The 16,578-nt window shown below is 46.2% G+C and overlaps 1 protein-coding gene across 2 annotated transcripts in view; it reads left to right on the top strand.

Moving 5' to 3' along the window:
- Positions 1–11,923: 11,923 nt before the first annotated feature.
- The window catches only part of SPOCK1 (SPARC (osteonectin), cwcv and kazal like domains proteoglycan 1), a 537,859-nt gene continuing 533,204 nt past the window's right edge, over positions 11,924–16,578 (top strand). For both annotated transcript variants that reach the window (XM_017867845.1, XM_017867846.1), the window contains exons 1-2: positions 11,924–12,101; positions 12,718–12,903. In XM_017867845.1, the coding sequence (XP_017723334.1) occupies positions 12,718–12,903 (186 nt within the window). In that variant the 5' untranslated portion in view covers positions 11,924–12,101. The remainder of the gene's footprint in view (positions 12,102–12,717; positions 12,904–16,578) is intronic.

The following is a 16,578-nucleotide window of genomic DNA, read 5'->3' on the forward strand; positions in this document are numbered from 1 at the left end:
GTTGGGCAGGCTGGTCTTGAACTCCTGACATCAGGTGATCTGTCCGCCTTGGCCTCCCAAAGTGCTGGGATTACAGGCTTGAGCCACCGCGCCCGGCCCTCTTTTATTTCTTTATTCAATAGACTTCACTTATTTAGAGTAGTTTTAAGTTAACAGCAACATTGAGCAGAAGGCATTGATACTTCCCACCTACTCCCTGGTCCCCCCACACGCACAGACTCTCCTGTTATCAACATCCCCTGCCAGAGTGGTACGTTTGTTACCATTGATGAATCTACATTGACATCATCTAAAATCCATAGACATTATGTTTCAGTGGGTGCAGTACATTCTATGGGTTTAGACAAAGTCTAATGACATGTAGCCGTCATTATAGTATCATACAAAGTAGTTTCTCTGCCCTAAAATGCTCTGTGCTCGGCTTATTCTTACCTCTCTATCCCCTATTTTCTGGACACCACTGATCTTTGTACTGTTTCTGTAGATTTGCCTTTTCCAGGGTATTGTATAGTTGAAATATCGTGCAATCTGTAGCCTTGTTTCAGCCTGGCTTCTTTTGATTAGTAATATGCATTTAAGTTTCCTCCATGTCTCTTCACAGCTTGAGAGTTCATTTCTTTTCAGTACTGAATAATATTCCATTGTTTGGACATACCATAGTTTATTTATCTAGACCTTATTCTTTTGACAAATCCACATCCTTTGTGAGGATTTTCTGACTTTCTATTACCAAAAAGTGTTCCAGCTTTATCTCATATTTTTCCTGCTCTAGCACTGAAATCAAGCACTTTTCAAGGAACTCTAGTTCTTTTAATTGAATAGTGCTTAGAATAGAATAGTGCTTTGAAACCAAGACCTAGGGACTGGGTATTCTTATTGATCCTGGGTTGCATTTGTTCTAGACCCTCTCCATAGAGCTAGGAAATATATGTATTTTACTAATTCGTACATATATACCATCTATATTTCTTGCACCATGGTTTGATGAAAGGAGGGGCCATGGTTGCAGAGATAAAAACTATGTATGGTCCCAACAATATGGGTTCCCTTACCCTAAGGCTAATTTAGCTACTGCCACAGCTGAATGTTCCACCTGCCAGAAACAGAGACCATTGCTGAGCCCTTGTGTATCAGACCTCTTCCAACTTGGAACGGGCAATGTTTTGTTCTGACTGGGATTGACACGTATTCAGGAGTCAGATTTGCCTTTCCTGCCCACAGTGTCTCAGCCAGCACCACTATGCTAGGGACCAAATCAGTGTCTGATCTACTGGCATGGGATACCACATTACATTGCCTTTTATGGCAAGGAAGGTATGGCAGAGAGAACATAGCATGAGATCCACTGATCTTTTTAAAAACTATACCATCTGAAAGTTGCTGGCCTGATTAAGGATTGAAACAGCCTCTTGAAGATATAACTGAGGTACTAGTTTAGAGATGATATTCTGCAAGGATAGGGCAAGGCTAAAGGATCCTTTAGGTTGAATAGACACCTTAAACTAATAGACATTAGATGGTGCTGTGTCCCGAGTAGACAGAATACATGAGTCAGAGAATCAAGGGGTGGAAGGAAGAGCACCCCTGCTCATCCTCATACCCCTCCACCCTGGCAGCCATCAGCCAATGCCATGGGGAGACAAAAGACCAGCCCCTCAAAGGGCACCAAGAAGGGGCACCAGCTCTGTGTTCCTGAGCTCCCTGGGGACCGGATGGAAGTGGTCTCCAGCAGAGATCACGCCTTTGCTTGGCTTTCTTCCCCTGAACCTGTCTGCTTACCTTGCTGTCCTTCTCAGAGCACGCTTTCAATCAATCACTTCCTCAAGAATGCTTGTCTCAGGCTCTGCTTCTAGAGGGTTATTGCTAATTGGTCATTTTTACTCAATTAATGTCATACTTTCCCAGCTCTTAAATATTCTCAAATAATAAGATTTCTAATGGCCACATGATGTTCTATTACATGAATATAGTTTATTGAACCAATCTGATTCTAGACATTGAAGTTATTCCTGAGCTTTCACTATTATAAATGATTTAGAGAAGAACATAATTGTTGCTAAGCCTTTGTAAACATTCTTAGTTATCTTTCAGGTTAAATTCCTATGGGTGAAGTTACAAAGTCACGGGTCACAAACATTTTATGGCTCTTAACATAAATGTCAAGAACCTTGGCCTCCAAGAGGACTGTACTAGTTTATGAGCCCACAAAGAGAGCAACTTTTTTTCAATTTTGCCAACCCAGAGAATAATGGTTTTTAAAAGTATCTGCAAATTTGACTGGTGACTTATTATCTCAATGAGTTTTACTTTGGTTACTGGGCAGTTTGGTTATTTGTATTTCTTTGGTGAATTGTGTCTTCAAGACTTTTGCCCATTTTCCCATTGATGTATTTTCCTCATTAATTTTTCTCTCTCTCTTTTTCTTTTTTTTTTGGAGACAGAGTCTCACTCTGTCACCCAGGCTGGAGTGCAGTGGTGTGATCTCGGCTCACTACAATTGAGTTCAAGAAGTTCTCCTGCCTCAGCCTCCCCAGTAGCTGAGACTATAGGCATGGGCTAATTCTTTGTATTTTTAGTAGACACGAGGTTTCACCATGTTGGCCAGGCTGGTCTTGAACTCCTGAACTCATGTGATCTGCTCCCCTTAGCCTCTCAAAGTGTTGGGATTACAGGCGTGAGCCAATGCGCCTGGCCCCTCATTAATTTCTTTGAGCCTTTTTTTGTAATTGATTGAAAGTACAGGGAACTTTCAATTTTAGATGTAAAGGACACCACACAGCTTTTCACAGAGTGCAACAACAGGGTAGAAGTACCATGGCCCTGTCCCTTCATTTTGCAAGAGAAGAAACTGAGTCCTAGGAACGTCCAGGGAAATCTGGCATTGATTGAGCCAGGCCTCATGACTCCCAACAGAGTTCTCCCTCCATCATCTTTGTCAGAGTGAGGGCTAAGAGTTGACAGAATAACAGCCACTATTGCCAATCCAACATTAATCATGCACTTAGTCTGTGTCATGTTTGGTGCAAAGCACTCTATGTATATGATCTAATCTTCTCAAAACCCTGATAGGTATGTGCTATTATGACTACCACTTTACAAATAAGGAAACTGAGGCACAGAGAGGGTGAAAATCGTGTAGAGGTCATCCATGCTAGGAACCCTTTGGAAGAAGAGAAAGAACAGTCCCCATGGTTGTGCCCTCACATAGTCACAGCTTGTCCCTGGTGCGGTTCTTTTCCTCTTCCCTTCCCCCCTGCTAAAGTCATTCTGTGCACCCAATTCTGTAACTTGCTTTTCTTTCACTCTATGTTTCATGTTGCTTCATGGATTTTATAGCCATCATTTTAATGCCCTGCATAATATTCCTTTGTTGAGCAGATGCTAAATTCTTGAATTTAGTGTACTCCCACTGAAGATGTTGGGAGAATTTCTGGGGACCCCTGCTGTCTCCCCTGCAGTTCTCCCTGGCTTGATAATTCCCTTTTCACTTCATGCCTTGAGTGAAATGATACAATTTTAACTTGCAAATTGCCCAAGGATGTCTTTCATAGTTGGAGGCGTCTGTAAATTTTATGCAAATACATGTGCAGCCAGGCGAATTCTTCCCAATGCTTTGACCTTAAGAAAAATCTAGTGGAGATGAGTGTGTAAATGGTTAAAATTTCTTCTCTGAGCCTCAGTTTCTCAGTCTATAAAGGGGTGAACTAACCTGCTTGTGTAAGCCGCATGTGTGAAACTTTAAGGAAAAATTACATGGTATGGAATTACGAAATCCTATCAATTTAAGGGGTACAAGTACAGTTTTATTACATGTATATATAGTATAGTGGTGAAGTCTGGGCTTTTAGTGTAACCATCACCTGATTCTTGTACGTTGTACCCATTAAATAATTTCTCATCTCTTACGCTCCTCCCACTCTTCTAAATCTCCAATGACTATTGTTCTACACTCTATGTCCATGTGTACACCCTGTTTAGCTCCCAACCATAAGTGAGAATATGCAGTTCTTGACTTTCTGCTTCTGAGTTGTTTCACTTAAGATCATGGCCTCCATTTCCATCCATGTTGCTTCAAAAGACATGATTTTATTCTTTTTTATGGCTGAATAATATTCCATTGTGTGTGTGTGTATATGTGTGTGTGTGTGTGTGTGTGTGTGTGTGTGTGTATGCACCACATTTTCTTTAATCATCTGTTGATGAACACTTGGGTTGATTCCATATCTTTGCTTGAATAGACGTTTCTCCAAAGAAGGCGTACACATGTCCAACAGATGTATGGAAAGATGCTCAGTGTCACCAGTCATCAGGGAAAGGCAAATGAAAATCACAAGGAGATATCATCCCACACCTGTCAAAATGGCTATTACAAAAAAAACAAAAAAGACAAGTGTTGGTGAGGATGAGGAGAAACTGAAACCCCTGTACACTGTTGGTGGGAATGCAAAATGGTGTAGCTGCTATGGAAAACAGCATAGAGATTTCTCAGAAAACTGAAAATAGAACTACCATATGATCCAGCAATTCCACTTCTGAGTATTTTTCCAAGAGAATTGAAATCAGGGTCTCAAAGAGATATTAGCCTTCCTGTGTTCATTGAAGCCTTATTCACAAGATGTGGAAACAACCTAATGTTCATGGATAAGTAAATAAAGAAAATGTGACATATATATATATATGTCACACACACACACACATATACACTGCATGATTCTTCTTATATGAGGTATCTAAAATAGTCAGACTCGTCGAAGCAGAGAGTGGAATGGCAGTTGGGAAGGGGCAGGTGGAAGGGGGAGTAGGAAGTTGCTAATCAACAGGTCTAACATTTCAGTTATGCAAGATGAATAAATTCTAGAAATCTGCACAACATTGGGCCTATAAATGACAATATTTAAGCATTTTACACTTAAAAATCTGTTAAGGGAGTACGTCTCATATTAAGAGTTTTTAGCATAAGTAATAATAATAATAATAATACTGATGCCTTTCCAGTGTTGTTCATTCCTGGGTACTTGAGCCGGTTCAGTTTAGTATGCAGAACCTTGCTGATCCATCTGTATTCCGTTTTGGAAGTTTTGGTAGGAAATATTTACAGGAAGTATGGTTTTGCTTCATGCCAGCTCATTGGGTGGTTTTGGAACCCCTTTTGAGTAAGTTAACACTCCAGTGAGATGGGGCTTCTCAGGGGGCACAGCAAACAAATTGGGTTCATTTCGTTGTGTTTCCCGGGCCCTTCTGGCTGTGTGGGACTCCTCCAGCTACAGTTTTGCTCTCTGGTTTGCATTCCAGCTTGAAAGCCGTTTGGGGCGCTTGTTCCTCAAGGAACTCCATTTTGCTCCCAGTCCTGGGATCCTCGGTGAGCTAGAGCCTCTTTCGGCACCCTTGTCCTGTAGGGCACAGCCACACTCTGTTGACTCAGCAGTCACCATCTTCTATTCCCCAAGGCATGAGCCCGCATTGCACCCACACTGTGCAGTCCTTCTAAAGGCAGCCATCTGGCACTGACCCTGAGAGGAAAGGAGGGCCCTGCCAGCCTATCCCAGAGTTTCGCAGTGTGCGTGGAGCCTGATGCCAACATGTGGTTGCATTTCTCTTTGTAAATGAATACAAAGCTAATGAGAAAAAGAAAAATAACCTGGATTGCCTTTCTGAGTAAGGAAAAGAAAACTGTCTTCAAGTCTCAGATGGCTTGTTATTCAGCCAACAGAGATCAGGTGTGTACATATTTTCCATCAGACTATGAAGTGCATAAGGCTTGCACATCAAGGGAAATGCCGTGGGTTCCATGGGAGGTGGCAGCAGTGTGCCTGAGTGCTGTAGTGGGTCATAGTGGGAGCTTTCACGTCAGGCAGTCCCTGGCTCTTCTTCCATTTACTCACTGAGTCATCTGGGATAAGGGATCTCTCAGCTCTGGGACTCAGGCTTTTGTTTTTAACATGAGGCTTCTCACAGTGCCTGTTTCATGGGGGATTGTCGGGAGGATTACATCAGATAAAGCACAGGACTGTGGTGTCTGAACTGCCATAAGTGCTCACACATGTCAGCCCATGTTGTTAGTCTTGTGGGCCTCATAATTTTTCCTCTGTAGTCAGGGCTTGGGCATCCTCTTCTCTGTTTCTGAGTAGTTGCTTTGCCATTAGAGTTTTCTGGTATTTGTTTTCATTTCGTTGTGAGGTATTCATTTGCTTAAAATCAATTCGTCCTAAGGTGGGTTGTCCATACACCATGGCTCTGCGTGGGGGAAAGAAAGCAAGAAGGCATATGTGTGTGTGTCTGTTGGTGGTGGGGGCGGGTGTGGGAAACGGCTGTGAGGGACGCAGGGAGATGGAGTGAGCCTGGCTCTGCTGAATACATATAATCAATGGGTGAAATCGACGTGTACGCAAAAGTTACAAGCCCTGCTGGGTGAGCTGCTTTCAGTGGTGTCAAGAAATGCATTTATTTCATTACTCCTCTTCTCGGGATGAGGAATTATTCCAACATCACCTTCAAACCACAGCAGAAGAGCCTGGGAGTGGGAAGGTCATGTAAGTCCCTCACTGTTCCTACTTTCTAACCAAGGGGTGTTTGGGGGTTAAAATATTCAACATAAACCTTGGAGCTTCTTTGCTTCAAAGAAGGGAAGGAAACAAATACATTGAGCTATGAGTATTTATTAATTCACTCAATATTTATTGTGTACTTACGTCCCTTTTTCTCAGCACTATGGGTTCAGCAGCAAATAAGACAGACCCAGACCTGGACCCTGCCTTTGTGCTGCTGAATGTCAGGTGGGAAAATGACATCAAGCAATTGTGCAGCTGTCATGAGTGCAAAATTGTCAGGGTCAGGGATGACTTTTCTGAGGACTTGCAGAAGTTGTGGCCAGAAGGGTGAGTGAGGCTGTCCAGGAGAAGAGGGGACAGGGAGGAGAGCATCTCAGCAGGAGGGAGCCCTGCAGGAAAGGACCTGAGTGGAGGGGGCAGGATGCTGGTGACCAGAGCATGAGGGGCAGGAACATCCAGGACAGAAAGAGCTAGAGGCCCCTGGGCTTAGCAGGATGCACCGGGAGTCACAGTGCAGTGCCTGGCCTTTGTCCTGAGGGCACAGGAAGGGAAGTAAGTAGAGAAAAGTGATATTTACCCTGAGAAAGGACCACTCCGGCTCCTGTGTGGATAATGAATGACTATGGGTGAGCTGAGAGAGGGAGACACTTACAAGGACTCTGTGGTGTGCAGGTGACATGTGGTGGGAAGTAGTCTAGAGGTACAGCAGTGGGGAGTGGGTGGAGCTGAAAGGAGTGAAAGGGAGATTGACAGATGAGTGAGTCACTGAAAGTGGGGGCTGAGAAGGAGGGCAGAGGGACACTAGGGTCTGGGTGGGGTGGGAAGTGGTTTCCCCAACGTGGGGACACAGGAAAGAGGGTAGGTTTAACAGGGAGGATGCAGCTCAGATGTTCAATTTTGGACACACTGAATTCAGAGAGTGCCAATGAGACAGCGAAATGGAGATGCCATGTAGCAGGTAGATATATGAGTTTGCAGCTAAAAATAAATCTGTGTTGATGATAAGGTATTATAGGCACCTCTTTTATTGGATGGAGCGCAGTGGGTGATTTGATTCTTGCCAGCATAGCATCATGAACAGAGGGCAGTGGGTACACCTAGAACTTTCTGCAAGTAGGTCCATCTTTCTCTCACTCTCTGTGACCTTCAGCAATTTATCTAGCGTTTCTGGGCTCCCCTAGCCTCAGCATAAAATGGTGATAGTTATGTCTGTTTCTGACTACCAGTAGCACTTGTTTGAGGATCCATTCAACTGAAAATAAAACATGTGGGTCTCGTAGAAATAAGAACTATGTTAAAACAAGGAGTTATTATAGTTGTGCATAAGCCAATGAAAAACAGAAATACAGCCCCAAGGCTCCGTATTGATTTTGGTCCCAGGTGCTTCCCGCGGCCGAATAAATCTGCCATTTCTCCCCTCGAGTGCTGGCTGAGCTGATGGCAGGTCTCCAGCTCCCAGCCTCCTTGCCCCTGCTCCAAGGTTATGTCCTTCCTTGGCTCAGGCCAGATCCAGCATGCCCACACCTGCCCGGGCTCCTTTGGTCACCCTTCCCATGCAGGGGATGGTTATGGGGAAGATTCTAGTTGTAAGTTGGAGCCTGACTAACAGCAGATGCCCTCTGATTAAACTGGGGACAGGTCTTGAGGAAAGTGGAACTTGGATCTGCAGAACAAGGAATTTAAGGAGGACAAAGGAATGGTCCTAGACAGAGTTTTCATACTTCAGGATGCATTAAGGGTTATGGAACTTGCTTCATTCATTGAACCACTGGATAAATATTTATTGAGGGCCCACTGAATGCCAGGTTCTGAGATTAGCCCGGGGATACAGGAGTGAAGAAGACAGTGTTTGCCCTCTTGGAATTAATATTCAAACTGAGGAAGAGAGAGATAATAAACAAAGGAGTAAAACACTCTTGAAGGACTGAGCAATCAGATACAACAAGAGAGAATACTGATGTGGCTGGGAAGGAAGTGTCTGTCTTAGAGGGTGTGGTCAGGGAAGGCTTCAATGAGATGGTGACATTTGAGTGAGGCCTGACAGCTAAGAAGGAGTTGCCTTGTGAAGAGCAGGGAAAGGAACACTGTGGTCAGAGAGCCTGGCCAGAAGAGAGGACCTGTGGGGCCCAAGCTTGCTAAGTTTGAGGACCATGAGAAGAAATGTGGCTAGAATCTAGGGAATGAAGGGCAGAAGTAAGGGACCAGATGGTGCAAAGTTTTATGAGTCATGGGAGGGAATGTGAATTTTTGTTTTACTGTCATGGCAAGCTATTGAAAGGTTTTATGCAAGGGAGTGATTTCTATTTAAAAAGATTGCTACATATATACAATGGAGTACTATTCAGTCATAAAAAGAATGAGATTCTGTCATTTGCAACAACATGGATGGAACTGGATATCATTATGTCATGTGAAAGAAGCCAGGCATGGAAAGACAAATGTCACATGTTCTCATTTATTTGTGGGATCTAAAAATCAAAATAATTGAACTTATAGACATAGAGAGTAGAAGGATGGTTACCAGAAGCTGGGAAGGGTAGTGGAGGGTTGCGGGGAAGGCAGGCATGGTTAATGGGTCCAAAAAAATAGAAAGAATGAATAAGACATAGTATGTGATAGCACAACAGGGTGACTATAGTCAATAAGTTAATTGTACATTTAAAAATAACTAACAGAATGTAATCAGATGGCTTGTAACACAAAGGATAAACGCTTGAGGGGATGGTTACCCAATTCTATGTGCTGTGATTGTTATGCATTGCATGCCCGTATCAAACATCTCCTGTACCCCATAAATACAAACATCTACTATGTATGCACAAAAATTTTAAAAAGAAAAGGCTCTCTTGAAAAGATTGCTCTCACCTGAGTGGATGATGGGTTGCAAGGGAAAGGAAAGAATCAAGGAAACCAGCCAAGAAGCACCACACTTCTCCGGGTGAAAAGTGATGGTCTTGTGGACTTTGGAGTGTCTGTGGAAGTGGGGTGAAGTGGGTGGTTCCAGGGGATGTTCGAAAGTGGACTGGACCCCCCTTGCTGATGGATGGGAGGTGAGGGGCGAGGAGATGGATGAACTGGAGATGACTTGCGGGGTTCTGACTTAAGCAGCCATGTGGATGAGGATACATTCACTGTAACAGGGATGAACGGAAAACACAGATGCATGGAGGACATCCAGACTTCTGTTTTGGCCTGGTCACAGGTCTGACGTGCCCATGGGGCATTGAGGAGATATAAAGTATGAAGCTGGAGGTGCAGTCAGAAGTCATTGGAATTTTCGGGCTGGAAGCGTATCTGGAGGATCTCAGCATACGAATGGACTTGGGCACCTGGGGAAAGGGTTTCGGGGGAAAGAGAAGAGGGATAGGTCTGAGCCCCAAGAAACCCTGGAATATCAGCAGGAATGACGGTGGGGAGCAGGAAAGCCAGGAGGGTTAGAGCCACGGGAGCCAAAAGAAACTGCTCAGAGGCCACACTGGCGAGGATCGAGGGTACCCACTGGGTCTGGTGACTTGGAGGAGGCTGCTGGTGGTGACAAGTCATTTCAGTTAGTGAGGATGAAAGGCAGATTGGAGTGGGTTGAAGAATGAGTTGGAGGTGAGGAGGCAAAAGTGACATTTAGGGACAACTCCTTGGAGAGATTTTGCTATCACACTGGGCAGATAAATGGGGAAGTGCTGCTTACTTGGGTTTCTACGAACATAAGAAACAGTCTCTTCATCATTTCTAAACCTCTCTCCCACTCTGATGCACCCACCCACAGCATTCCATGATAAAATAAACCGTGGATGATGTGCAGTCCCCAACATAGTAGCTGTGACTCCACTCCTTTTTCTCCCTTTTGAGAAAGTTTCTAGGAATGCAAATCAGTCAGAGTAATGTTGGGAAAACCACAGATCTGCTGACTTCCACACGTTCGACTATTACATGTAACCAAATTATTTGTAGCACAACTTATTATTGACCACATCATACATTATTGTTGGCATGCTGGCTGCAACGTGTTGTTGTTCCAGACATGGTTGGGTGGCATTCATTCATTAAATCATTCATTCATTTATCAAATATTTTCTGAGCATTAACAGTGTGTCAAGAGCTTGTACTCTGGGCACTGGGAGAAGTGGTGAACAAGACAAACATAGCCTCTGCCCTCAGGAGCTCTAGCCAGGTGGAGAGGCAGACAGAGTAAGTGATATCAATTGAGCTTACAGCCAGAGAAGCACTGTGTTCTCAAAGACAGCGTCACTGTGGGTGCTGGCCTGGTCCACAGGCGTAGCAAGAGTCTCTCTGAAGAAGTGAGGATGAATAAGCAGAGAGCAGAATTAATGAGACTTGTGCTGGGACTGGGTATGGACAGAAGCCCAGGCAGAAGTGAATACCCAGGAGTGGAGGGAGGCCATTTCCACTGGGGTCAGGGCCAGCCCGTCCAGAAGGTCTGAGAAGGAGGAGAGAGTGGGGTGAGAGGGAGGGTCCAGACGTGCAGGGCCTGGGGGCTCAGGCCAGGATATTGGTCTTTATCAGGAAAGCATTGTGAAGAATTTTGTGTTGAGGGGAGAAGGGTGATGGGATGGTCAGACTTGTTTTGAAAGAGCGCTCAGGTGTCTGGGGAATGGGGTGTAGTTGTACAGAGAAAGGTGACAGGCCAGTGTCACCTGTATACAGGCAGGGGAAGGCATTAAGTCCCTTCCAGCCCTATTTCACCAAACATTGTTGGGTATTTGGAAAGGGGGTGGGGGATGGGGCAGGACCAGCCTCCCACTTCTCAGTGTTCTGTCCCTGTAGCCTGATCTGTTTTTCCTCTCTCCCCTCCCTCCCGCCTAGGGGAACCCGACATATTAGTGCTGGGGCCGGTTCTCAAGGGGCAGGACAGTGGTAAGCATGGCATAGGGCATGGGAGTGCAGAGATGCAGGTGGGTGCATGACTTGGGATGGGCAGTGCAGATATTCACTTATCTAGGGAATGGCAGGACAGTGGTTCTCAAACTTTGCTGTGCATAAAAAACGCCTGGGGAGCTCATTAAAAGTGCAGACTTGGAGGCTTTCCTAAGGAATGCTGACTCAGCAAGTGGGGCCAGCAGGGCAGGAATCATTTTTAAGACGCTCGCTTCTCTCTTCACCCAGGTGATTTTGATCTAGATAACCCGATGGCCTTCCTTTTGAGAATGCTTCCATGCTGGCCTGCGTCTTGGCCTCATATCCTCAGTCCCCTCTTCTGTCTCGCACCAGCCTGGGCCTGAAAGCTGATTTCAGCCCTGTATTAAGATGTGAATGACCACGTTCCGGGCTGGGGCGGCCCGACTGTCGGGCAGGCAGCACGCGGCCGCCAGGGGGCGCCAGAGACTTGGCTCGCGCGCTCGGCCTCCTCCGCCCGCGGACGCCGCGCCCGAGCCAGCGAGCGAGCGGAGCACAGCTCTGCGGGCTCACAAAGCGGCCAGACGCGCGGCGGCGGCGGGTGGCAGGAGCGCAGGGACGCGAGTCCGCGATCAGCCTTCCCGGCCACCGTGCCGCGGGAGCTCGAGCAACTCGGACGCGGGGACCCGGGCCGGCCCCAAGGTACGTGCCCAGCGGAACCCCGCGCCCCAACTTGGAGTAGTTGGGACCTCCCCGCGGCCGCCTAGGGGGCTGGCAGGGTCAGGGCCTGGGGTTACCTCCGTGTGCCCATCTTACCCCCGAGACCGCAGGGCGCGCGAGGGAGACCTTTCCCTTAGCTGTGGCCGGGAACCCCCCAGCTGCTGGCAGTCCCCACCCCGCTTGCCGGAGCTCGGGTGCTGCTGGAGCCCTGTTCTCCCCTCCCCTGCCCCAAAGCTGTGTGCACCGTCTGTGGGAGTGTGGCTTGCGGACCCGGGCTCCCCGCTTCTGGGGAGGGGTACCAAGCCCCTGATAGGAAGGCAGCATCTGTGGGACATTCGGAGAATAGGCGAGAGGGGTCCCCAGTAGTTGGACGGCAGCCTCGGATTCGTGACGCAGCCTCCTCGTTCGTAGCTTAGACCCCCATTCGTGATAGGGGTCCCTGGGTCTAGAGGCGCGACAGGCGTCCCAGGTGCGCGAGCGCAGCCCGTCCCCGCCGCGGGGTCCCCTTCTCCGGGCTGGGGCGCTGGGACTTCTGGGTGCCCGGGGATCGCGGCCGCCCGCCCTCCCCGCTCACCGCCCCGCGCGCCCTGCCCCACAGATGCCGGCAATCGCGGTGCTGGCGGCGGCCGCCGCGGCGTGGTGCTTCCTCCAAGTCGAGAGCCGGCACCTGGACGCGTTCGCCGGAGGCGCGGGCCCCAACCACGGCAATTTCCTAGACAATGACCAGTGGCTGAGCACCGTCTCCCAGTACGACCGGGACAAGTACTGGAACCGCTTTCGAGACGTGAGTACCGGCGCCACCCGGCCCTGGGGGGCGCGGAGCCTCTCGGAGGGGACCCCTGGAACGGGATTGGTGTGTGTGGGGGCAGGTGGGCATCTCCCGTGGGGGCTGGTCGGTCCCTGCTTCCTGGGCACGGTCTTGCCTGAAAGGAACTTTAAAGAGAACTTCGAAGGCTCCATGCGCTTACCTGTTACCTGTGGGCCAGGTGTGTGCATTTGTAGGGCTGCGGGAAGTGACTGCACTAAAATACTGCACAGATCACCAGCAGCTGTGGAGAAAGAGGTTCTCTGAGCTTCCGACTTCTCCTAACCGTGATGGTAGACTTTGCCTAGCTCCCGGGAAGACCTCCCCAGGGCAGCGGTGGCGTGGACCATCTCTAGGGGGTGTCAGGAGAATCCCTGCTGGAGAGGTTGGTTCTGGGAGTGGTCCCAGGTATTTATGGGGGAGTCAGGGGTTGCATGTCTGTGTGTGTGTGTGTGTGTGTGGAGAGAGGGCGGTCATGGCAATGGGCTTGATAAAATACAGGGAAGGTGGAGTGGTTTGACCATTGGAGTCTTGAAACAGGAACAGCTAGCCTGTGCAATTGGTCCCCTGACCTGAAAGGGACCCTGGGTGGCAGCGCATTGCTCTTTCGAGGGAGCCCTGGGAGTGGAGAAAGTTACTCTCGGACACCCAGAAGCACACTTGCGGCCTGTTTCTGCCCCAAGGCTGGCTGCCACTCCCCAGGTGTGCCCCAGGGATGTGCGGCAAGAGGCATCTGGTGCAGTCTTTCCAGCAGATGGCATCTCCTCTGTTTTGTGGGCGCCTCTGACAGCTGCTTCAAGGACTGCCCCAGCTGGCCAGGGCCTTCCCCTTCTAGGGGACTTGGAAGTACCATATTTTATGGTACTTAACATTAGGAATTCCTGTTTCTGAGAAGCCTTAAATATTGTAAAAGTGCCCAAGGCATCACAGTAAAAAAGGGAAAAGCTTTAATGTTCAAATGCACTGTTTTTTTGTTTCTGATCAGTTTTGGTGTTAAATTAATATTTTAGCAGCATGTATTTTAAAAAATGGTAATTTGACCTATACCACAGACCCCCTTGTTAATGTCATGGGGTCCATGGTTTACAGACTCTTTGAGGTGGAATACGTATGGGGGTCAACTTCCTCCACTGGACTCCTCTAAGCTCTGCTCTCAGTATCTGCAGGCCTTGCAGCGACGGGGGATTTGAGAAATGGAATGAATCGCAGATGTTTCCATACACTTTCTAAAGAGCACCCTCTCCAGATCCCTATCCAGAGGAGATGCACTCATAGCTTCGTGTGGGGGCTTATCACTCTCCTCTCTGTTCCTCCTCTTCCTCTTTCTAGTTGATGTTGGACTGCTTCTCTTGGAAAGGGGATTTCAAACACTTTCAATGAATAGTCACAGTTTTTTGGGGCTTTCAATCAAAATTGTAACTTCATTAAAATTTTTAATTGATACATAATAACTGTTAGGGTCTTACTTTTGCAGTAGATATGCCCCCCACTTTCCTTCCCTACACCAGTGAGATTCCTCCCATTCATTGCCCCATTCCTGACCTGCTCCTTTAACTGCTCAGATCTGAGAATCCTGCATTGATTACCTTTGCCTGTGGGTGAAAAAGATGCCCAAACCATGAAGGATTCACCTGGGGCAGAGATAATTTTGCTTTTTGTTTTGTTTTGCTTTTACTTTTCTATGGTTATGTTTTAGATAGAGTTGAGGAGCAGGGCAGTTGCTTGACTTTGCTAGAGGTGGAAGAATTCAGCCAGGATTAGAAGTGCAGGGCCACCTCTGGAGATGACTTGGTACTCCTGGCAGCTGGATTGGGTTGAAAACACTTGTGCTTGTTGGATCTTTGGATTATGGAAAGGTTTACCATGCTTTCATGCCTGTTCAAGATTTTCTAGTCTCAGTGTATCATAAGCATGATATTCTGAATTCCTGCTTAGCTTTAATTTTTTAAAAATTGGGCTTCTCTTCATTTCCCATCTTTCTTATGGATGGTGGTGACATTTTTAGATCTTTGGATCAGTGTGTTTCCAAACCTGACTGAGGATGAAGCTCACCTGAAATGCTTGTTAAATTATAGCATCCACGGTTCTCCCCTGGAGAATCTGACTTTACCTTTCTGGGGTGAGTGCAGGGAATCCATATTTTAAGCAAACATACTAGGTTATTATTATGATGTTTAGGAAATACTGCCTTTAGATAGTGTAAAATGTCCAAGACATAACAAAAGAAAAGCTTTTATGTCCCAATACACTATTTTTTTGTTTTGTTTTGTTTTGGAGCAGTTTTAGACATTACACTAATATTTTAGCAGCATATATTTGAAAATGATAATTTAATCCAGCATGCCATTAAAACATCTAAAAATGTTCAAAAAATATCCCAAACATCTTCAATAATCACCCATTTTAAATGCTGTATGGAGTCACCTGACACTAACAGTGGCTCAGACATAGTTTAATGTCATTAACCTCTTTAAAGTGTTGTAGAACTCAGACCAGACACACTTTTAGGGCAAGTCCCTGGAATAATCATAAAGCCTGAGCCTGGGAACAGGGGGTAAGAATTTGCTTTCTATAGAAACCTGCTATTCAGTGGGCAATTGATAAAGCCTGAGCTAGTCTTGCAGTTGCTCAGCCAGCCTAATCATTTTCATTAAGCCAAGCCTTGCTTGAGGTCAACAAAGCCCCAGCTTCTTTGCTATTTCTTTGGTTGTTTTGTTGAAGCTGCTGATAACTTTGAAAGGCTGTGTCCCACAATTATTGTTATAATGCTTGTCAATTTTTGGAACCCATTGTGAAAGAGAACTTGCTGCCTTCCTCCTGACTTATCGTGATTTTTGAACCTTGGAAATGGAAAACTAAGGGCCGTTGTTAGAGAGTTGATTGTAACCCTTGGTTGTTGTTACAGGGTCAACTTTGAAATGAATATGATAGTGGGGTTTGTGTTCCATCTCCCTTGACTGTTGGGTGTGCTGTGACATTGCCAGAGGTGACCTGGCAACCTCTACTTATCTTGAAAACTGTCCTATTGCTCTAGATATATAAATACTTATTATCCCCTTATTTTTAGAAGTGAAGTCTTCAGAACAACTCCATGGTTTATTCCCTGGAGTTACGGATCCAGGACAAATAGAACAACATTCAGATGATTGCCCCAAACGTATTTGTGGTCTGTTAGTTTCGTCATTCTTCTTTTATAAACATGAGCTATTGGGAAGTTTTGGCCAGGCGGAGGCCCGGATTTTTGTACACAATGTTAAGGAGGCGATGAAGAAGCAGATGTTTGTATTAAGTTGTTCAATAATTTTCCATCTTTAGCTGACATGCATTTAACTCCTTCACGGCTTGAGGTTGAGGAATCAAGATGCCGCAACCATTCTCCTAATTTTTCTGAATCTGATTTGACTTTGGCTTTCCATGACCATTACTGTAAGGAAATTTTCCTCTGTTCATTTGCACATTCATGCATTCCAACAAATATTTATCTACCATTGGCTAGGCATTGGGTTATAGGAGTGAACAAGATAAATACATGTAATGTCTTCTTTCATGTGACCTCTTGCCTGCTAGAGGAAATTCTTTAATGTGTAGTATGCTGTCATAGACTTCTTATTCTGTTTTCTTCTAAAAATATTTTTTTTCTAGAAACATAATACA

Source organism: Rhinopithecus bieti, unplaced genomic scaffold (assembly GCF_001698545.2).
Source record: "Rhinopithecus bieti isolate Rb0 unplaced genomic scaffold, ASM169854v2 scaffold_4475, whole genome shotgun sequence".
NCBI lineage: Eukaryota > Metazoa > Chordata > Mammalia > Primates > Cercopithecidae > Rhinopithecus > Rhinopithecus bieti.